At 44.2% G+C, this 23,672-nt stretch overlaps 1 protein-coding gene across 46 annotated transcripts in view; it reads left to right on the top strand.

Annotated features, from left to right (window-relative positions):
* Positions 1-23,672, top strand: part of cast (calpastatin) — a 93,239-nt gene that overhangs the window by 52,694 nt on the left and 16,873 nt on the right. For 21 of the 46 annotated variants that reach the window (XM_055868727.1, XM_055868769.1, XM_055868738.1 and 18 more), the window contains 21 exons: positions 870-998; positions 1,861-1,983; positions 2,582-2,626; positions 2,829-2,957; positions 3,848-3,970; positions 4,569-4,613; positions 4,816-4,944; positions 5,863-5,985; positions 6,763-6,807; positions 6,913-7,014; positions 7,125-7,205; positions 7,762-7,797; positions 8,653-8,739; positions 8,935-9,015; positions 9,421-9,498; positions 9,766-9,834; positions 10,256-10,378; positions 22,203-22,283; positions 22,678-22,755; positions 23,039-23,107; positions 23,389-23,511. In XM_055868727.1, coding sequence (XP_055724702.1) covers positions 870-998; positions 1,861-1,983; positions 2,582-2,626; positions 2,829-2,957; positions 3,848-3,970; positions 4,569-4,613; positions 4,816-4,944; positions 5,863-5,985; positions 6,763-6,807; positions 6,913-7,014; positions 7,125-7,205; positions 7,762-7,797; positions 8,653-8,739; positions 8,935-9,015; positions 9,421-9,498; positions 9,766-9,834; positions 10,256-10,378; positions 22,203-22,283; positions 22,678-22,755; positions 23,039-23,107; positions 23,389-23,511 — 1,899 coding nt within the window. The remainder of the gene's footprint in view (positions 1-869; positions 999-1,860; positions 1,984-2,581; positions 2,627-2,828; positions 2,958-3,847; positions 3,971-4,568; positions 4,614-4,815; positions 4,945-5,862; positions 5,986-6,762; positions 6,808-6,912; positions 7,015-7,124; positions 7,206-7,761; positions 7,798-8,652; positions 8,740-8,934; positions 9,016-9,420; positions 9,499-9,765; positions 9,835-10,255; positions 10,379-22,202; positions 22,284-22,677; positions 22,756-23,038; positions 23,108-23,388; positions 23,512-23,672) is intronic. The other 25 variants (XM_055868770.1, XM_055868756.1, XM_055868771.1 and 22 more) reach the window with 14 other exon arrangements.

Here is a 23,672-nt window from a genome sequence, read left to right as displayed (position 1 = left end):
AGCTAAAAAAAAAACTTTAAAAAACGCACAATTGTTCAGGAGCCTGTAAAAACGGCTGCTATTCCCTCCAGCGCCATTCTTTTTAGGAAAGAGAAACTGTATTTGTATGTATGTGTGTCTTTTGGAGGGGTAGGGTTAAAAGCAGAAGTCAAATTTCAATTAGACCTCGTGTGCAATTGACCAAAAAAGTAATCTTAATCTTAGGAGAAGGAAATGCTAAACTGATCCTAGATCAGTGTCCAGGGCCAACTTGACCCTACATTACATTTTTACAACCCCTGCACCTCACCCTCACTGGACCCCTTTCACCTTTACATAATTTAATTTAAGAAATGTGTAACAACGGTTAATGTAAGTAATAACACCGGTTAATGATTTATTTTCATGTAATGAAGCATGTAATAAATGTAATGAAGCCGGTTAATAACTTGCTGGATAACGTAAAAAAAAGAAGACGTTTTTTCATCTAATAAATTATTAGGTTATACGGTGGTTATTACACTGTCAGGTGAGTCAACTTTTTTAATGAATACCTTCAATAATCATGTAATCACATACCAAAATCAATTTTGATTGACTTCCCTGAATTCGATGCACAAACCACCAACCACCGGCAATTACAAACCTCGACAAACTCATGCACATCATACAGTCACCCTCACAAGCACACAGTGAAATGTGCCCACACCACATAGACATATACACGCACACTACAGTGTGTGACAGTTAAAAAAAAAACTTGTTCTATGTGATATACTGAACGTGAAGTTATTACATGAATCAGTGTTTTTACATTAACCGTTGTTCCAGTGTGTCAATACATTGAATTCTATTGAGTATATTGAGTTTTAACTCATCCTTGATTGTAGCCAGCACCCATGAACCCAGCCAAAGCTACACCTCCTACCACGGGAGGAGGCAATATTGTAGGGGAGGCGACAAATCCATGGAAAGCTGAAGTACCAAAACTTCAAGAGTCTCTGAAACAGACAGCCAAGGTAGATGGCAGACAGTCGAGAAGTCTGGGGCCTCTCTCTTTGGATCTTTATTCTTTACCTGACCTGGCTCTCTTTACGCTCACTTCCCCATTCAACACACTCTTCCTGGGTCATTATTCCATGTGTTATGTCTTCCTCATCTCTCCCGTGATCTTGAGGTTTTAGTCATTCTTCCACCCCTTGGTATTCTATCTTCCTCTTCTCTCTGCCGATATATTTCAACACATATCTCTGCTTTGGACTTCCTTACTTCTGGCCTAGAGGTGTCTGTGTGTCTAAGTGGGAAGTGGACAGACACTCTTACTCTTAAGCTTACTCTTACGAGTCTTCCCAGCATGCCCACATTTGTGGTACGCTCACCACGTCAAGACAAACCATGTCTACCTTGCCTGTCACATCTGTTGTCACCACAGAAAAGCCACAATATATTTCCACTTTTTCTTCTGGTTGCATCACACCATATATAGTATTGCTTCTGGGTTTGTTTACCTGGTTTAGGTTGATGGTGTTTGTTTACCTGGCTTAGGTTGACAGGGTTTGTTTACCTGGTTTAGGTTGACGGGGTTTGTTTACCTGGTTTAGGTTGACAGGGTTTGTTTACCTGGTTTAGGTTGATGGGGTTTGTTTACCTGGTTTAGGTTGACAGGGTTTGTTTACCTTCCTATTACTCTACTAAACTATGGCAACAAATTCTGGTCAGGTACTTCTCTTCTCACGGCGCCTTTCCTTTCCATTACCAATGACAGACAAGCTGCTAACTATCATCCTATCACTCCAGTAAACTGTGACTGTGAGATTATGTGCAGCACTCTGAACTCTTCTCTGCACCTCGTCTAATGGCTTGAACCATATGCGTTTATAGACTGTGCCCACCACATCAAGCAAAGTTGACATGGCTAAAAAGGATCCTGCTAAGTTGGTTACGGCTGTTGCTGCACCAGCTGCCGCGGCTGGAGATGCCTCTCTGAAGGGGCCACAGACTAAGGTAGACTCCAGTTTACTTTGGTGTATTAACCACGCTACAGTACAAGGCTCTTGAGGGTGGGGCTATCCCTGGGGTTAAGGGACTGTCATTGATCACTAGTTTGTGTCATCGTCATTCTTTCACTGTTTTCACACAATGTATCCAAGATCATGAATTAACACAGTGACACAGTAACAGAGACTCACAGTGCATTGGATGCAGTGAAGGATGTTTACTGTACCATTTTAAATTTTAGCCATTTAGCAGACGCTCTTATCCAGAGCGACTTACAGGAGCAATTAGAGTTAAGTACCTTGCTCAAGGGCACGTCGACAGATTGATCACCTAGTCGGCTCAGGGATTCGAATCAGCAACCTTTTGGTTACTGGCCCAAAGCTCTTAACCGCTCGGCTACCTGCCACCTGCTTTACCATTCTGCAATTTTATTTGACTACATGAGGAAGAGGGTGCTCTTGTTCCTGCATGAGTACTACCTATGTGGGTTTGGTTGAATTGAGCCCACAGCCATCCAGAAGCTCAGTTGGGTATAGGAGCTGAGCAGTATCACAGATAGTAGCCTAGTGTTGTATTCACTAACCTCTCCTGCTCTGGGTTACAGGTACAGGTGGAAGTAGTTCCCCCAGGAGCTATGGCAGCCAAAGAGGTAAATCAGCTCTCTCTTTTCTCTCTATTATTAGTTATTACATTTACCAATTTTATTTCATTAAACATCTACATTTATTACATTTAGATACGTTTTTACATTAACCAGTGTTATTGCAATAACCGTTGTTACAGGGTGTCAGTACATTGAATTTGCTCTGTTTCTGTTGTATACATTGAGTATTATCTATCCTTGATTGTAGCCGGCACCCATGCACCCAGCCAAAGCTACACCTCCTACCATGGGAGGAGGCAATATTGTAGGGGCGGCGACAACTCCATGGAAAGCTGAAGTACCAAAGCTTCAAGAGTCTCTGAAACAGACAGCCAAGGTAGATGGCAGACAGTCGAGAAGTGTGGGGCCTCTCTCTTTGGATCTTTATTCTTTACCTGACCTGGCTCTCTTTACGCTCACTTCCCCATTCAACACACTCTTCCTGGGTCATTATTCCATGTGTTATGTCTTCCTCATCTCTCCCGTGATCTTGAGGTTTTAGTCATTCTTCCACCCCTTGGTATTCTATCTTCCTCTTCTCTCTGCCGATATATTTCAACACATATCTCTGCTTTGGACTTCCTTACTTCTGGCCTAGAGGTGTCTGTGTGTCTAAGTGGGAAGTGAACAGACACTCTTACTCTTAAGCTTACTCTTACGAGTCTTCCCAGCATGCCCACATTTGTGGTACGCTCACCACGTCAAGACAAACCATGTCTACCTTGCCTGTCACATCTGTTGTCACCACAGAAAAGCCACAATATATTTCCACTTTTTCTTCTGGTTGCATCACACCATATATAGTATTGCTTCTGGGTTTGTTTACCTGGTTTAGGTTGACAGGGTTTGTTTACCTGGTTTAGGTTGACGGGGTTTGTTTACCTGGTTTAGGTTGACGGGGTTTGTTTACCTGGTTTAGGTTGACGGGGTTTGTTTACCTGGTTTAGGTTGATGGTGTTTGTTTACCTGGTTTAGGTTGACGGGGTTTGTTTACCTGGTTTAGGTTGATTGGGTTTGTTTACCTTCCTATTACTCTACTAAACTGCGACAAAAAATTCTGGTCAGGTACTTCTCTTCTCACGGCGCCTTTCCTTTCCATTACCAATGACAGACAAGCTGCTAACTATCATCCTATCACTCCAGTAAACTGTGACTGTGAGATTATGTGCAGCACTCTGAACTCTTCTCTGCACCTCGTCTAATGGCTTGAACCATATGCGTTTATAGACTGTGCCCACCACATCAAGCAAAGTTGACATGGCTAAAAAGGATCCTGCTAAGTTGGTTACGGCTGTTGCTGCACCAGCTGCCGCGGCTGGAGATGCCTCTCTGAAGGGGCCACAGACTAAGGTAGACTCCAGTTTACTTTGGTGTATTAACCACGCTACAGTACAAGGCTCTTGAGGGTGGGGCTATCCCTGGGGTTAAGGGACTGTCATTGATCACTAGTTTGTGTCATCGTCATTCTTTCACTGTTTTCACACAATGTATCCAAGATCATGAATTAACACAGTGACACAGTAACAGAGACTCACAGTGCATTGGATGCAGTGAAGGATGTTTACTGTACCATTTTAAATTTTAGCCATTTAGCAGACGCTCTTATCCAGAGCGACTTACAGGAGCAATTAGAGTTAAGTACCTTGCTCAAGGGCACGTCGACAGATTGATCACCTAGTCGGCTCAGGGATTCGAATCAGCAACCTTTTGGTTACTGGCCCAAAGCTCTTAACCGCTCGGCTACCTGCCACCTGCTTTACCATTCTGCAATTTTATTTGACTACATGAGGAAGAGGGTGCTCTTGTTCCTGCATGAGTACTACCTATGTGGGTTTGGTTGAATTGAGCCCACAGCCATCCAGAAGCTCAGTTGGGTATAGGAGCTGAGCAGTATCACAGATAGTAGCCTAGTGTTGTATTCACTAACCTCTCCTGCTCTGGGTTACAGGTACAGGTGGAAGTAGTTCCCCCAGGAGCTATGGCAGCCAAAGAGGTAAATCAGCTCTCTCTTTTCTCTCTATTATTAGTTATTACATTTACCAATTTTATTTCATTAAACATCTACATTTATTACATTTAGATACGTTTTTACATTAACCAGTGTTATTGCAATAACCGTTGTTACAGGGTGTCAGTACATTGAATTTGCTCTGTTTCTGTTGTATACATTGAGTATTATCTATCCTTGATTGTAGCCGGCACCCATGCACCCAGCCAAAGCTACACCTCCTACCATGGGAGGAGGCAATATTGTAGGGGCGGCGACAACTCCATGGAAAGCTGAAGTACCAAAGCTTCAAGAGTCTCTGAAACAGACAGCCAAGGTAGATGGCAGACAGTCGAGAAGTGTGGGGCCTCTCTCTTTGGATCTTTATTCTTTACCTGACCTGGCTCTCTTTACGCTCACTTCCCCATTCAACACACTCTTCCTGGGTCATTATTCCATGTGTTATGTCTTCCTCATCTCTCCCGTGATCTTGAGGTTTTAGTCATTCTTCCACCCCTTGGTATTCTATCTTCCTCTTCTCTCTGCCGATATATTTCAACACATATCTCTGCTTTGGACTTCCTTACTTCTGGCCTAGAGGTGTCTGTGTGTCTAAGTGGGAAGTGAACAGACACTCTTACTCTTAAGCTTACTCTTACGAGTCTTCCCAGCATGCCCACATTTGTGGTACGCTCACCACGTCAAGACAAACCATGTCTACCTTGCCTGTCACATCTGTTGTCACCACAGAAAAGCCACAATATATTTCCACTTTTTCTTCTGGTTGCATCACACCATATATAGTATTGCTTCTGGGTTTGTTTACCTGGTTTAGGTTGACAGGGTTTGTTTACCTGGTTTAGGTTGACGGGGTTTGTTTACCTGGTTTAGGTTGATGGTGTTTGTTTACCTGGTTTAGGTTGACAGGGTTTGTTAACCTGGTTTAGGTTGACGGGGTTTGTTTACCTGGTTTAGGTTGACGGGGTTTGTTTACCTGGTTTAGGTTGACGGGGTTTGTTTACCTGGTTTAGGTTGATTGGGTTTGTTTACCTTCCTATTACTCTACTAAACTGCGACAAAAAATTCTGGTCAGGTACTTCTCTTCTCACGGCGCCTTTCCTTTCCATTACCAATGACAGACAAGCTGCTAACTATCATCCTATCACTCCAGTAAACTGTGACTGTGAGATTATGTGCAGCACTCTGAACTCTTCTCTGCACCTCGTCTAATGGCTTGAACCTTATGCGTTTATAGACTGTGCCCACCACATCAAGCAAAGTTGACATGGCTAAAATGGATCCTGCTCAGTTAGTTACGGCTGTTGCTGCACCAGCTGCCGCAGCTGGAAATGCCTCTCTGAAGGGGCCACAGACTAAGGTAGACTCCAGTTTACTTTGGTGTATTAACCACGCTATAGTACAAGGCTCTTGAGGGTGGGGCTATCCCTGGTGTTAAGGGGCTATCATTGATCACTAGTTTGTGTCATCGTCATTCTTTCACTGTTTTCACACAATGTATCCAAGATCATGAATTAACAGAGTGACACAGTAACAGGGACTCGGAAACAGTGAAGGATGTCTATATAACCATTTTACATTTTAGCCATTTAGCAGACGCTCTTATCCAAAGCGACTTACAGGAGCAATTAGAATTAAGTGCCTTGCTCAAGGGCACATCGACAGATGTTTCACCTAGTCGGCTCAGGGATTCGAATTAGCAACCTTTTGTTACTGGCTCAACGTTATTAACCGCTAGGCTACCTGCCACCTGCTTTACCATTCTGCAATTGTATTTGACTACAGGAGAATTAAGAAGAAACCTGCATACTGCTCTGAGGAAGGCCTTGAGGCTGATGCGTAAAAGCTTAATAAAGAGCAGTGATACTATGAAGAGCAGTGTGCGGGTTTCTTCTTTTTTCTCATGTTATTCAATTGTTACAATGCACCTGCAACAAAGATAGCTCAGATGTGCAAGTGCCTTTTGAAATGTAACTACATGAGCAAGAGGGTGCTCTTGTTCCTGCATGAGTACTACCTATGTGGGTTTGGTTGAATTGAGCCCACAGCCATCCAGAAGCTCAATTGGGTATAGGAGCTGAGCAGTATCACAGATACTAGTGTTGTATTCACTAACCTCTCCTGCTCTGGGTTATAGGTACAGGTGGAAGTAGCTCCCCCAGGAGCTAAGGCAGCCAAAGAGGTAAATCATCCATATATCTTTTCTCTATGTGGGTTTGATATTGCACTAAAATGATTGGCATGGAGTTGCATTACTCGTGTTTGAGTTTTGTTGCATCATGTGTAGGAGCTTGCTGTGGACCCGTTCGATGCCCTGGCTGATTCCTTACCCTCATCAGAGTCTTTCGCCCCTGCAGCCCATGTATACACCGGGGCAGAGGTGATAGAGGTACAGAACCTTCACAGAGTGTGTGTGTATGCACAGTGCAATTTCGATTGGGTTGTGTGTGTGCATCAGGTCACCATGTAAAACACTGTGTGTTGTTGTATATGTCACAGCATGGATTGACCTCAAAGAAGGGAGTGATATGTGGGGGGAAAGACTGCCCACTGCCCCCAGGATACCGATTTGAAGACATGGTCAGTCTTTAAATCACCCTCCTCCTCCATTGTTCTTCCTCATCATCATCATCACTTCTGCAACTTAATCCAAACCTCAGCCTTCTGCTGTTACAGCGCTTTGAGCTTGCATGTATCTTTAGCTTTGTGTTGCAGTACTCCCTTTGACATGACACATTTGACTGGAACCCCTTGGTTATCAGTAATTCCAACAGAGAGATACACCCCATCCAGAAACAACCCCTAGACCCTGTCCTATCCCCTGGACACTTGTGTTAATCTGAGAGGAATGGATAGGTGTTAGCAATATGGACACATTTTCACCAAGCTGATCAGATGACAAGATGGAGTTACTACCATATCTATCTTTTTTTCCAGGTTTATATGATGGACTAGGGTTTGTTTCTGGACAATGCCAAAAAAGCCTGTATATAGTTACCACTCTTTAATATTCTTTTGTCATTCTTTTGTCAGAACATGATCAGATTTTTATTTAAACCTAGGCTTACTCAATTAGAATATATAATTAATGCATTTTTATTACATTGAATTACAATGTTAAATTACATTTTCATAGGCCCCAGTTGCAGATGTCAAGCCAAAAGATGTCCCGGTAAGTCATTTTATTTACTGCTAGGGAGTATGCTGGGGAGAAATGTTGAGATATTGACTTTCTCCTTTCAATCTTTCTCACATACCCACATACTACTGCATGTGCATCCACACACACACTAAAGGAACTAAACAAACCATAGGTCATCCCATGGTCTCTGCTGACAGTTTTGGGTAGCTCTACAATGTAGAATGTTGCTTTGCACTGTGGGGTGTTGGCTCTGCAAGTAACATTAGACCCACCTCAACCAGCTGGCTCTAGTTCTGCTAAACCCATCCTTTATAAACACACCCACACACTAACAACAGATAAATAGTCAACACACAATCACTCATTACTCCACACCTATTCACTTATACACACCTACACACACATTCACCCTCTGGGCCACACCTTGTTTTGTACTGCAGTTCTCTGTGTAGTATACCTCTGCTTCTGAGAGCTTGTTAGGACAAGAGGCAAACTCTTTTACCCTTGAAGTATGTTGTCAAAAGTGAGTTGTCTAAAGTTGCACATTTGGTTATAAAGCGTGTTTTTATTACATTTACATTTTAGTCCGCTTCAGGGATTTGAACCAGCAACCTGGACCAATGCTCTTAACCACTGGGCTTCCTGCCAAATCTGATGTTTTGTAAAGAGATTCTGCTCAGAGTCCTTTGCGGTGTTCTTTGTTGTGATTTAGATTCTAGGAAATGTGATTGGTGGGTGTGTCGGTTCTTTTTCTCATGGTCTCTTTTAAATGGTTGGAGTTATTTTGACCTGCCCTCTAGTGGTGCAGTTGAAGACAAACCTGTTACTGTAATGCTTTGTGTATAACTGAGGTTATTTGTTTGCTTGTTTGTTTACTTGTATCAGAAACCCATGAGCACAGATGAGGCTCTGGACTCCCTGTCCTTTGGGTTCACAACATCTATGGCTCCCATCCCTCAGAAACAGGAGAAGGTGAGACTTTGCACTATTAACAGCTTATATTTTCACTTACAAATCAATTTGAGCCCTGTTCCCTAAAACATGCATAACGTTACAGAATGATTATTAGTCCCATAGTCTTTTGGGTGAGATTGAGGTCCTGACCAGTGATACTGTAAATAAGAAGTGAGATGTCATTATAACCCAATGTATTTCATCTGTTGACAGAAAGTGGAAGACTTGGGTGCCATTGATGCCTTGTCTGCTGGCTTCTCAAACTTTGCTCCACCTCCACCTGCTACCATCAAGGTAAACAAAGACTGATAATATTGTTCTTCATCCCTTCATCGTAAAACTGTCATTAGCATGAGATGGTAAACTGTTATGAGAACCAATGTCAAGTTGTGTTAACTGACATCACACAGTCATAATGACACATAGCACAATGTAGGCTACCTTGTGGGACAGCTAACTTCCTAGCCACCTACTGCTTATCATGTCATGACATATTTATGATGCTTACAAGATGACCATGGCATATGATTTTAACACAGTGTCAGCTGTAATAGCTTTTGACAACTGATGTGTCATACTAACGTTCTGTAAAGACAGCTTTCTAGTGAAGGCTTGAAATGAGCTTTTCCCTGTTACTCTCAACTAGAACCTAAGAAACAGTATTTAACAAACCAAATAATCTTTCTCTTCTTCTTCCAGAAATCTGAAGAGTTTAAGTCTGCGCCTGTGACCAAGTCTCCTGCTCCCCCCGTTGACAAGAAAGCTAAGGTGGAAAAGGTAAATAACACCAAAGAAAGCAGGTCCTACATCCTGCATGACTACATAATATAAGCCATGCATAAAACAAAATAAACAGTGACAATCGCTTATGTCCAGTGTTAAACTGGGATGTCCAATGTTGCAGCTGACGCTGTGCTACTGTTGTGTTGAGTAATTTGTCATCAAAAAAGCCATATTCATGCAAATAGACAACAAACTCTTCAACTATTCTATGTTATATTTATGTTGGGTTGTGAATCTGTTATCTATTGACTTGTGTTTCAGTTTGCTGATGACTTCTCTCTGATGTCAGGATTGGACTCCCCACTGGACACCAAGCCCAAGACAGATGAGGTTTGTCATATGAGTGCTACAGTTTCTAGGTTGAAGGGGTTTGTTTACCTGGTTTAGGATGAAGGGGTTTGTTTACCTGGCTTAGGATGAAGGGGTTTGTTTACCTGGCTTAGGTTGATGGGGTTTGTTTACCTGGTTTAGGTTGATGGGGTTTGTTTACCTGGTTTAGGTTGAAGGGGTTTGTTTACCTGGTTTAGGTTGATGGGGTTTGTTTACCTTCCTACTACTCTACCAAACTGTGACAACAAATTCTGGTCAGGTACTTCTCTTCTCACTGCGCCTTTCCTTTCCATTACCAATGACAGACAAGCTGCTAACTATCATTCTATCACTCCAGTAAACTGTGACTGTGAGATTATGCGCAGCACTCTGAACTCTTCTCTGCACCTCGTCTAATGGCTTGAACCATGTGCGTTTATAGACTGTGCCCACCACATCAAGCAAAGTTGACATGGCTAAAAAGGATCCTGTTAAGTTGGTTACGGCTGTTGCTGCACCAGCTGCCGCGGCTGGAGATGCCTCTCTGAAGGGGCCACAGACTAAGGTAGACTCCAGTTTACTTTGGTGTATTAACCACGCTACAGTACAAGGCTCTTGAGGGTGGGGCTATCCCTGGGGTTAAGGGACTGTCATTGATCACTAGTTTGTGTCATCGTCATTCTTTCACTGTTTTCACACAATGTATCCAAGATCATGAATTAACAGAGTGGCACAGTAACAGAGACTCACAGTCCATTGGACGCAGTGAAGGATGTCTACTGTACCATTTTAGCCATTTTTATGAAAATAAGGTATTTCTGTTTTATTTTTTAGAAATTAGCACAAAAAAAAACTTGTTTTCACTTTGACATTATGGGGTATTGTGTGTAGATTGATAAGGGGGGAATTATGTAATCAATTTTAGAATAAGGCTGTAAAGTAACAAAATGTGTAAGGGAAGGGGTCTGAATACTTTCCGAATGCACTGTATATAGTGTATAAGCCTTCCAATCAATCAATCAATCAAGTTTATTTTATATAGCCCTTCGTACATCAGCTAATATCTCGAAGTGCTGTACAGAAACCCAGCCTAAAACCCCAAACAGCAAGCAATGCAGGTGTAGAAGCACGGTAGCTAGTCCTCTTAAAAACTCCCTAGAAAGGCCAAAACCTAGGAAGAAACCTAGAGAGGAACCAGGCTATGAGGGGTGGCCAGTCCTCTTCTGGCTGTGCCGGGTGGAGATTATAACAGAACATGGCCAAGATGTTCAAAATGTTCATAAATGACAAGCATGGTCAAATAATAATCAGGAATAAATGTCAGTTGGCTTTTCATAGCCGATCATTAAGAGTTGAAAACAGCAGGTCTGGGACAGGTAGGGGTTCCATAACTGCAGGCAGAACAGTTGAAACTGGAACAGCAGCAAGGCCAGGTGGACTGGGGACAGCAAGGAGTCATCATGCCCAGTAGTCCTGACGTATGGTCCTAGGGCTCAGGTCCTCCGAGAGAGAGAAAGAAAGAGAGAAGGAGAGAATTTTTTTTTTTTTTAATTTTTAATTTCACCTTTATTTAACCAGGTAGGCTAGTTGAGAACAAGTTCTCATTTGCAACTGCGACCTGGCCAAGATAAAGCATAGCAGTGTGAACAGACAACAACACAGAGTTACACATGGAGTAAACAATAGACAAGTCAATAACATGGTAGAAAAAAAGAGAATCTATATACAATGTGTGCAAAAGGCATGAGGTAGGCAATAAATCGAATAATTACAATTTAGCAGATTAACACTGGAGTGATAAATCATCAGACGATCATGTGCAAGAAGAGATACTGGTGTGCAAAAGAGCAGAAAAGTAAATAAATAAAAGCAGTATGGGGTGAGGTAGGTAAATTGGGTGGGTAGTTTACAGATGGACTATGTACAGCTGCAGCGATCGGTTAGCTGCTCGGATAGCAGATTTTTAAAGTTGTTGAGGGAGATAAAAGTCTCCAACTTCAGAGATTTTTGTAATTCGTTCCAGTCGCAGGCAGCAGAGAACTGGAAGGAAAGGCGTCCAAATGAGGTTTTGGCTTTAGGGATGATTAGTGAGATACACCTGCTGGAGCGCGTGCTACGGGTGGGTGTAGCCATCGTGACCAGTGAACTGAGATAATGCGGCACTTTGCCTAGCATAGCCTTGTAGATGACCTGGAGCCAGTGGGTCTGACGACGAACATGTAGCGAGGGCCAGCCGACTAGGGCATACAGGTCGCAGTGGTGGGTCGTATAAGGTGCTTTAGTAACAAAACGGATGGCACTGTGATAAACTGCATCCAGTTTGCTGAGTAGAGTATTGGAAGCTATTTTGTAGATGACATCTCCGAAGTCGAGGATCGGTAGGATAGTCAGTTTTACTAGGGTAAGTTTAGCGGCGTGAGTGAAGGAGGCTTTGTTCCGGAATAGAAAGCCGACTCTAGATTTGATTTTGGATTGGAGATGTTTGATATGAGTCTGGAAGGAGAGTTTGCAGTCTAGCCAGACACCTAGGTACTTATAGATGTCCACATATTCTAGGTCGGAACCGTCCAGGGTGGTGATGCTAGTCGGGCGTGCGGGTGCAGGCAGCGAACGGTTGAAAAGCATGCATTTGGTTTTACTAGCGTTTAAGAGCAGTTGGATCCCACGGAAGGAGTGTTGTATGGCATTGAAGCTCGTTTGGAGGTTAGAGAGCACAGTGTCCAGGGAAGGGCCGGAAGTATACAGAATGGTGTCGTCTGCGTAGAGGTGGATCAGGGAATCGCCCGCAGCAAGAGCAACATCATTGATGTATACAGAGAAAAGAGTCGGCCCGAGAATTGAACCCTGTGGTACCCCCATAGAGACTGCCAGAGGACCGGACAACATGCCCTCCGATTTGTCACACTGAACTCTGTCTGCAAAGTAGTTGGTGAACCAGGCAAGGCAGTCATTAGAAAAACCGAGGCTATTGAGTCTGCCGATAAGAATATGGTGATTGACAGAGTCGAAAGCCTTGGCCAGGTCGATGAAGACGGCTGCACAGTAATGTCTTTTATCGATGGCGGTTATGATATCGTTTAGTACCTTGAGCGTGGCTGAGGTGCACCCGTGACCGGCTCGGAAACCGGATTGCACAGCGGAGAAGGTACGGTGGGATTCGAGATGGTCAGTGATCTGTTTGTTGACTTGGCTTTCGAAGACCTTAGCTAGGCAGGGCAGGATGGATATAGGTCTGTAACAGTTTGGGTCCAGGGTGTCTCCCCCTTTGAAGAGGGGGATGACAGCGGCAGCTTTCCAATCCTTGGGGATCTCAGATGATACGAAGGAGAGGTTGAACAGGCTGGTAATAGGGGGTGCGACAATGGCAGCGGACAGTTTCAGAAATAGGGGGCCCAGATTGTCAAGCCCAGCTGATTTGTATGGGTCCAGGTTTTCCAGCTCTTTCAGAACATCTGCTATCTGGATATGGGTAAAGGAGAAGCTGGGGAGGCTTGGGCGAGTAGCAGCGGGGGGGGCGGGGCTGTTGGCCAAGGTTGGAGTCGCCAGGTGGAAGGCATGGCCAGCCATTGAGAAATGTTTGTTGAAGTTTTCGATTATCACGGACTTATCAGTGGTGACCGTGTTATCTAGCCTCAGTGCAGTGGGCAGCTGGGAGGAGGTGCTCTTGTTTTCCATGGACTTTACAGTATCCCAGAACTTTTTGGAGTTAGAGCTACAGGATGCAAATTTCTGCTTGAAAAAGCTAGCCTTTGCTTTCCTGATTGACTGCGTGTATTGGTTCCTGACTTCCCTGAACAGTTGCATATCACGGGGGCTCTTCGATGCTATTGCAGTTCGCCACAGGATGTTTTTGTGCTGGTCGAGGGCAGTCAGGTCTGGAGTGAACCAAGGGCTATATCTGTTCTTGGTTCTGCATTTTTTGAACGGAGCGTGCTTGTCTAATATGGTGAGGAAGTAACTTTTAAAGAATGACCAGGCATCCTCAACTGACGGGATGAGGTCAATATCCTTCCAGGGTACCCGGGCCAGGTCGATTAGAAAGGCCTGCTCGCAGAAGTGTTTCAGGGAGCGTTTGACAGTGATGAGGGGTGGTCGTTTGACCGTGGACCCGTGGCGGATACAGGCAATGAGGCAGTGATCGCTGAGATCTTGATTGAAGACAGCAGAGGTGTATTTGGAGGGCAAGTTGGTCAGGATAATGTCTATTAGGGTGCCCATGTTTACGGATTTAGGGTTGTACCTGGTGGGTTCCTTGATGATTTGTGTGAGATTGAGGGCATCAAGCTTAGATTGTAGGACTGCCGGGGTGTTAAGCATATCCCAGTTTAGGTCACCTAACAGAACAAACTCTGAAGCTAGATGGGGAGCGATCAATTCACAGATGGTGTCCAGGGCACAGCTGGGAGCTGAGGGGGGTCGGTAGCAGGCGGTAACAGTGAGAGACTTATTTCTGGAGAGATTAATTTTTAAAATTAGAAGTTCGAACTGTTTGGGCATAGACTTGGAAAGTATGACAGAACTTTGCAGGCTATCTCTGCAGTAGATTGCAACTCCTCCCCCTTTGGCAGTTCTATCTTGACGGAAAGTGTTATAGTTGGGTATGGAAATCTCAGAGTTTTTGGTGGCCTTCCTAAGCCAGGATTCAGACACGGCAAGGACATCAGGGTTGGCAGAGTGTGCTAAAGCGGTGAGTAAGGCAAACTTGGGGAGGAGGCTTCTGATGTTGACATGCATGAGGCCAAGGCTTTTTCGATCACAGAAGTCAACAAATGAGGGTGACTGGGGACATGCAGGGCCTGGGTTTACCTCCACATCACCCGAGGAACAGAGGAGTAGTAGGATGAGGGTGCGGCTAAAGGCTATCAAAACTGGTCGCCTAGAGCGTTGGGGACAAGGAATAAAAGGAGCAGATTTATGGGCGTGGTAGAATAGATTCTGGGCATAATGTGCAGACCAGGGTATGGTGGGGCACGGGTACAGCGGAGGCAAGCCCAGGCACTGGGTGATGATAAGAGAGGTTGTATCTCTGGACATGCTGGTCTCAATGGGTGAGGTCACCGCATGTGTGGGGGGTGGGACAAAGGAGGTATCAGAGGTACGGAGAGTGGAACTACGGGGTCCATTGCAAACCAAAACAATGATAACTAGCCTGAACAACAGTATGTAAGGCATATTGATATTAGAGAGAGACATACAATAAGGCATAAAGTGATTGCAGGTCATGATTGGGAGAGCTAGCTAAAACAGCAGGTGAAATAACAGCAGCTAGTCAGCTAACACAGCAACAGAAGGTAAAAATGGCGACGACTGGGCAGAGAGGGTCGGATTAACTACACACAGATCCTGAGTTAAGGCACAGAGCCGACAGATAAAACACAAATAAACAGAATGGAGTACCGTGAATTAATGGACAGTCAAGCAGGCATCAGCTATGTAGTCAAGTGATCATAGTGTCCAGGGGGCAGCCGTAGATGGAGTAGTGAGGCCTCCACTAAGCTAGCACGCGTTTAAAGTTAGTAGCCCGGGGGGGTGGTCTGCTCAGACGGAGGGGGTCTGCTCAGACGGAGGCCGGTTGAGGGCACCGGTTGAGGGCACGTCTGCAAACCAGACGTGGTCGTGTCGACAGAGAATCCAAGCCGGATAGCGATGGCGAAAGAGAGGTTGTGAATTGTAGAATTGTGTTTGCTAACTGGTGCTAGCTTCCTGGCTGCGCTAGCTGCAAGATAAGCTAGCAGTTAGCAGACCGGGGCAGGCAAGTTAGCCTTTGGGGGACGTCGCGATGGGGGGGGGAAGTCTGTTTTTGCCTCTTCGTGCGGTGACGTCGATAGACCAGTCGTGGAATTAGTAGGGTTCCAGGTAGCTCTAGGTAGCTAACAGGCCTAGTAGGTTAGCAGAATGGGCCTTCAGCGGGCGTCACGCCTGAGGGGCCTGTTGGAGTCCCCGGGCAGATTATGTCGGTATTCCAGTCGTAGAGGATAGGCGGGGTTCCGTGCTCCGTACCGGCAGTAAATGGGTCCGGGTCTTGTAGCCCAGGAGTGGGCTTCAGTGGTAGCACAGGAGCCCTAGCTTCAGGCTAATTAGCTTCAGGCTAATTGGTGCCTGCTCCGGTGCCTGCTCCGGGATGGAGACGCTAGCCAGGAGTGGTCACCCGGGATTGTGGTTAGCTAGTTGCGAAGATCCAGATGAAAATGTTCAGAGTTTGCGGTACGAATCCGGGGATATGGAGAGAAATAGGTCCGTTATGCTCTGGTTTTAGTCACGTTGTTCGAACTAGCGAGAGCTTTCCGAGCTAAAGGTTAGCTGATGACCGCTAGCAATGGTTTGCTAACTGATAGCTGGTAGGCAGTTAGCTGGCTATCTTCAGTAGATGGATTCCAGATCAGAAGTAAATAGAAATACTTTAGAAAAAAGCAGATCCACGCCACATTGGGTGAGGCGAGCTGCAGGAGAGTATTTAGAAGTTGAGGTTTAAGAAAGTATTTTTAAAAGATATGCGAAGAAAAAGATGTAAAAAGATATATACAAGGGACATGGGACACGACAGAACAAAGACGTCTACACTGCTACGCCGTCTTGGTTCGAATTAGAGAGAGCATACTTAAATTCACACAGGACACTGGATAAGACAGGAGAAGTACTCCAGATTTAACCAACTGGCCCCAGCCCCCCGACACAAACTACTGCAGCATAAACACTGGAGGCTGAGACAGGAGGGTCAGGAGACACTGTGGCCCCATCCGATGATACCCCCGGACAGGGCCAAACAGGAAGGATATAACCCCACCCACTTTGCCAAAGCACAGCCCCCGCACCATTAGAGGGATATCTTCAGCCACCAACTTACAATCCTGAGACAAGGCCGAGTATACCCCACAAAGATCTCCACCACAGCACAAACCAAGGGGGGGGCGCCAACCCAGACAGGAAGATCACGTCAGTAACTCAACCCACTCAAGTGACGCACCCCTCCTAGGGATGGCATGAAAGAGCACCAGTAAGCCAGTGACTAAGCCCCTGTAATAGGGTTAGAGGTAGAGAATCCCAGTGGAGGGGAACCGGCCAGGCAGAGACAGCAAGGGCGGTTCGTGGCTCCAGAGCCTTTCCGTTCACCTTCACACTCCTGGGCCAGACTACACTCAATCATATGACCTACTGAAGAGATAAGTCTTCAGTAAAGACTTAAAGGTTGAGACCGAGTCTGCGTCTCTCACATGGGTTGGCAGACCATTCCATAAAAATGGAGATCTATAGGAGAAAGCCCTGCCTCCAGCTGTTTGCTTAGAAATTCTAGGGACAATTAGGAGGCCTGCGTCTTGTGACTGTAGCGTACGTGTAGGTATGTACGGCAGGACCAACTCGGAAAGATAGGTAGGAGCAAGCCCATGTAACGCTTTATAGGTTAACAGTAAAACCTTGAAATCAGCCCTTGCCTTAACAGGAAGCCAGTGTAGGGAAGCTAGCACTGGAGTAATATGATCAAATTTCTTGGTTCTAGTCAGGATTCTAGCAGCCGTATTTAGCACTAACTGAAGTTTATTTAGTGCTTTATCCGGGTAGCCGGAAAGTAGAGCATTGCAGTAGTCTAGCCTAGAAGTAACAAATGCATGGATTAATTTTTCTGCATCATTTTTGGACAGAAAATTTCTGATTTTTGCAATGTTACATAGATGGAAAAAAGCTGTCCTTGAAACTGTCTTGATATGTTCGTCAAAAGAGAGATCAGAGTCAAGAGTAACGCCGAGGTCCTTCACAGTTTTATTTGAGACGACTTTACAACCATCAAGATTAATTGTCAGATTTAACAGAAGATATATTTGTTTCTTGGGACCTAGAACAAGCATCTCTGTTTTGTCCGAGTTTAAAAGTAGAACGTTTTCAGCCATCCACTTCCTTATGTCTGAAACACAGGCTTCTAGCGAGGGCAATTTTGGGGCTTCACCATGTTTCATTGAAATGTACAGCTGTGTGTCATCCGCATAGCAGTGAAAGTTAACATTATGTTTTCGAATAACATCCCCAAGAGGTAAAATATATAGTGAAAACAATAGTGGTCCTAAAACGGAACCTTGAGGAACACCGAAATGTACAGTTGATTTGTCAGAGGACAAACCATTCACAGAGACAAACTGATATCTTTCCGACAGATAAGATCTAAACCAGGCCAGAACTTGTCCGTGTAGACCAATTTGGGTTTCCAGTCTCTCCAAAAGAATGTGGTGATCGATGGTGTCAAAGGCAGCACTAAAGTCTAGTAGCACGAGGACAGATGCAGAGCCTCGGTCTGACGCCATTAAAAGGTAATTTACCACCTTCACAAGTGCAGTCTCAGTGCTATGATGGGGTCTAAAACCAGACTGAAGCATTTCGTATACATTGTTTGTCTTCAGGAAGGCAGTGAGTTGCTGCGCAACAGCTTTTTCTAAACTTTGAGAGGAATGGAAGATTCGATATCGGCCGATAGTTTTTTATATTTTCCGGGTCAAGGTTTGGCTTTTTCAAGAGAGGCTTTATTACTGCCACTTTTAGTGAGTTTGGTACACATCCGGTGGATAGAGAGCCGTTTATTATGTTCAACATAGGAGGGCCAAGCACAGGAAGCAGCTCTTTCAATAGTTTAGTAGTAATAGGATCCAGTATGCAGCTTGATTATTTTCATCATTGTGTCAAGAGATATAGTACTAAAACACTTAAGGGTCTCTCCCGATCCCAGGCCCTGGCAGAGCTGTGCAGATCCAGGACAGCTAAGCCCTGGAGGAATACGCAGATTTAAAGAGGAGTCCGTAATTTGCTTTCTAATGATCATGATCTTTTCCTCAAAGAAGTTCATGAATGTATTACTGCTGAAGAGAAAGCCATCCTCTCTTGGGGAATGCTGCTTTTTAGTTAGCTTTGCAACAGTATCAAAAAGAAATTTTGGATTGTTCTTATTTTCCTCAATTAAGTTGGAAAAGTAGGATGATCGAGCAGCAGTGAGGGCTCTTCGATACTGCATGGTACTGTCTTTCCAAGCTAGTCGGAAGACTTCCAGTTTGGTGTGGCGCCATTTCCGTTCCAATTTTCTGGAAGCTTGCTTCAGAGCTCAGGTATTTTCTGTATACCAGGGAGCTAGTTTCTTATGACAAATGTTTTTCGTTTTTAGGGGTGCAACTGCATCTAGGGTATTGCGCAAGGTTAAATTGAGTTCCTCAGTTGGGTGGTTAACTGATTTTTGTCCTCTGACGTCCTTGGGTAGGCAGAAGGAGTCTGGAAGGGCATCAAGGAATTTTTGTGTTGTCTGAGAATTTATAGCACGACTTTTGATGCTCCTTGGTTGGAGTCTGAGCAGATTATTTGTTGCGATTTCAAACGTAATAAAATGGTGGTCCGATAGTCCAGGATTATGAGGAAAAACATTAAGATCTACAGCATTTATTCCATGGGACAAAACTAGGTCCAGAGTATGACTGTGGCAGTGAGTAGGTCCAGAGACATGTTGGACAAAACCCACTGAGTCGATGATTTTGGAGTGGGTCTGTGGACTTTTCCATATGAATATTAAAATCACCAAAAATGTGAATATTATCTGCTATGACTACAAGGTCCGATAGGAATTCAGGGAACTCAGAGAGGAACGCTGTATATGGCCCAGGAGGCCTGTAAACAGTAGCTATAAAAAGTGATTGAGTAGGCTGCATAGATTTCATGACTAGAAGCTCAAAAGACGAAAACGTCATTTTCTTTTTTGTAAATTGAAATTTGCTATCGTAAATGCTAGCAACACCTCCGCCTTTGCGGGATGCACGGGGGATATGGTCACTAGTGTAACCAGGAGGTGAGGCCTCATTTAACACAGTAAATTCATCAGGCTTAAGCCATGTTTCAGTCAGGCCAATCACATCAAGATTGTGATCAGTGATTAGTTCATTGACTATAACTGCCTTTGAAGTGAGGGATCTAACATTAAGTAACCCTATTTTGAGATGTGAGGTATCACGATCTCTTTCAATAATGGCAGGAATGGAGGAGATCTTAATCCTAATGAGATTGCTAAGGCGAACACCGCCATGTTTAGTTTTGCCCAACCTAGGTCGAGGCACAGACACAGTCTCAATGGGGATGGCTGAGCTGACTACACTGACTATGCTAGTGGCAGACTCCACTAAGCTGGCAGGTTGGCTAACAGCCTGCTGCCTGGCCTGCACCCTATTTCATTGTGGAGTTAGAGCCCTGTCTATGTTGGTAGATAAGATGAGAGCACCCCTCCAGCTAGGATGGAGTCCGTCACTCCTCAGCAGGTCAGGCTTGGTCCTGTTTGTGGGCGAGTCCCAGAAAGAGGGCCAATTATCTACAAATTCTATCTTTTGGGAGGGGCAGAAAACAGTTTTCAACCAGCGATTGAGTTGTGAGACTCTGCTGTAGAGCTCGTCACTCCCCCTAACTGGGAGGGGGCCAGAGACAATTACTCGATGCCGACACATCTTTCTAGCTGATTTACACGCTGAAGCTATGTTGCGCTTGGTGACCTCTGACTGTTTCATCCCTTACATCGTTGGTGCCGACGTGGATAACAATATCTCTATACTCTCTACACTCGCCAGTTTTAGCTTTAGCCAGCACCATCTTCAGATTAGCCTTAACGTCGGTAGCCCTGCCCCCTGGTAAACAGTGTATGATCGCTGGGTGATTCGTTTTAAGTCTAATACTGCGGGTAATAGAGTCGCCAATGACTAGGGTTTTCAATTTGTCAGAGCTAATGGTGGGAGCCTTTGGCGTCTCAGACCCCGTAACGGGAGGAGTAGAGACAAGAGAAAACTCGGCCTCAGACTCCGACTCCCTACTTAATGGGGAAAACCGGTTGAAAGTTTCTGTGGCTGAATGAGCGACACCAGTTGAGCATTCCTACAGCATTTCCCTCCAGAAGCCATGAGAAAGTTGTCCGGCTGCGGGGACTGTGCGGGGGGGATTTATACTAACGTTAGTATCTGTACTTACTGGTGGCACAGACGCTGTTTCTTCCTTTCCTACACTGAAATTACCCTTGCCTAACGATTGCGTCTGAAGCTGGGCTTGTAGCACAGCTATCATCGCCGTAAGGCGATCGTTCTCCTGTATATTATGAGTACAGCGACTGCAATTAAAAGACATCATGTTAATGTTACTACTTAGCTTCGGCTGTTGAAAGTACTGACGAACCATGTCCAGATAAAGCGTCCGGAGTGAAAAAGTTGAATGAGGGAAAAAAGTTGTGATCCACAACCATAAGACCAACTAATAATTGAATTATTTATCAAAATAGTTTAACCTGCTTTTTTTGCTATAATTACTGATCTGGCTTTCAAGTCTGTCTGTGAAAATGTCCTTTTTTTGTTACAAATGTAACTAGAACCAAGCATAATGCACATTCACTAATAATGACTAACTTTTTGTAGTAGACATTAGGCTATATAAAATTTGCACAGGTCTCAATATCTAATCTTTAGCTAATCTTTTATCTTTCAAGTTTAGCCAGCTTGGAACTATTTGCTAGGTAACAAGGTTGAATTGTTATGAACACACCCTTTTGTTTGTCTCCAACATTTTTTAAAGCATGTTAACCTGTCCACTTTGTTCAGATGTTGAATTCAAGTGGTCTACCTTATTTCTCAGAATGAGAACGAATTGCCAATTCCGTATATAATAGTTTTTAATGCTTATTGCACATTTATAAAACACTGACGAGACAGCGAGTACAACAGAATTTCGCTAAAATGCTGCTAGCGGTACCCAATGCGCGAGCTCAATCAATTTATTTCATACTCTAGTTTTAGATGTGTCGGCTCTGCGCGCAATTGAGTAGTTGAGACATAAAAAGGATATCGTTAGAAAAGTTAACTTATCCCCTATTACAGTAAAATAATGTTTCAATGTGTTTTGGTGTCCATATGACCGATTCTGTTGCACCAAAACTAAAATGCAAATAGCGAGTTGAAACCGCTTGTCAGAGAGGAAGATGTGATCTCTCAACTTTGTTGGCGTGAGAGGGCAGGTGTGTAAATCATAGAGGGAGAGGCAAAGCGAAAGGTTTCACTCTCGCTGAAATCTGTCCAAAATAAGCCCAATCGATGCGTTTCTATGGGTTTATTTTGGACCTAAGCTTGTTAGGACGGTCTATTATATATAGACCTCTCGTGTAAATGGGGAGGTGCACACCGCACAGAAGGAGCGAAAGAGACGAGACCAAAAATACAACACGAGAACAAGCGGAAGTAAACGCTCTTAAAAACGATAAATAACAACCTTGATCCATGCGGTACAGACATTTGGAATATCGCGCAAGAACATCAATTCGAAATAATCGAATGAATTCAATATATCGCCCAGCCCTAAAGTGAGATGTCATTATAACCCGATAATATTTCATCCATTGACAGAAAGTTGAGGATTTCGCTTCTGTTGATGCCTTGTCTGCTGGCTTTTCCAACTTTGCTCCACCTCCACCCGCTCCCATCAAGGTAAACAAAGACTGATAATATTGTTCTTCAACCCTTCGTCGTAGAACTGTCATTAGCATGAGATGGTAAACTGTTATGAGAACCAATGTCAACTGACATAACACAGTCATAATGACACAGCGCAATGTAGCCTAGCTTGTTGGACAGCTAACTTGCTAGCCACCTACTGCTAATGCTAATGACATGTTGTATTTATGATACATACAAGATGACCATGTCATACTTTTAACACAGTGTCAGCTGTAATAGCTTTTGACAACTGATGTGTCATACTAACGTTCTGTAAAGACAGCTTTCTAGTGAAGGCTTGAAATGAGCTTTCCCCTGTTACTCTCAACTAGAACCTAAGAAACAGTATTTAACAAACCAAATAATCTTTCTCTTCTTCTTCCAGAAATCTGAAGAGTTTAAGTCTGCGCCTGTGACCAAGTCTCCTGCTCCCCCCGTTGACAAGAAAGCTAAGGTGGAAAAGGTAAATAACACCAAAGAAAGCAGGTCCTACATCCTGCATGACTACATAATATAAGCCATGCATGAAACAAAATAAACAGTGACAATCGCTTATGTCCAGTGTTAAACTGGGATGTCCAATGTTGCAGCTGACGCTGTGCTACTGTTGTGTTGAGTAATTTGTCATCAAAAAAGCTATATTCATGCAAATAGACAACAAACTCTAAAGCTATTCTATGTTATATTTATGTTGGGTTATGTTGAGTTGTGAAGCTGTTATCTATTGACTTGTGTTTGTGTTTCAGTTTGCTGATGACTTCTCTCTGATGTCAGGATTGGACTCCCCACTGGACACCAAGCCCAAGACAGATGAGGTTTGTCATATGAGGGCTACAGTTTCTAGGTTGATGGGGTTTGTTTACCTGGTTTAGGTTGATGGGGTTTGTTTACCTTCCTATTACTCTACTAAACTGTGACAACAAATTCTGGTCAGGTACTTCTCTTCTCACGGCGCCTTTCCTTTCCATTACCAATGACAGACAAGCTGCTAACTATCATTCTATCACTCCAGTAAACTGTGACTGTGAGATTATGCGCAGCACTCTGAACTCTTCTCTGCACCTCGTCTAATGGCTTGAACCATGTGCGTTTATAGACTGTGCCCACCACATCAAGCAAAGTTGACATGGCTAAAAAGGATCCTGTTAAGTTGGTTACGGCTGTTGCTGCACCAGCTGCCGCAGCTGGAAATGCCTCTCTGAAGGGGCCACAGACTAAGGTAGACTCCAGTTTACTTTGGTGTATTAACCACGCTGCAGTACAAGGCTCTTGAGGGTGGGGCTATCCCTGGGGTTAAGGGGCTATCATTGATCACTAGTTTGTGGCATCGTCATTCTTTCACTGTTTTCACACAATGTATCCAAGATCAAGAATTAACAC

Source organism: Salvelinus fontinalis, chromosome 18, assembly GCF_029448725.1.
Source record: "Salvelinus fontinalis isolate EN_2023a chromosome 18, ASM2944872v1, whole genome shotgun sequence".
Lineage (NCBI taxonomy): Eukaryota > Metazoa > Chordata > Actinopteri > Salmoniformes > Salmonidae > Salvelinus > Salvelinus fontinalis.
This window is presented reverse-complemented; position numbering and strand designations above follow the sequence as displayed.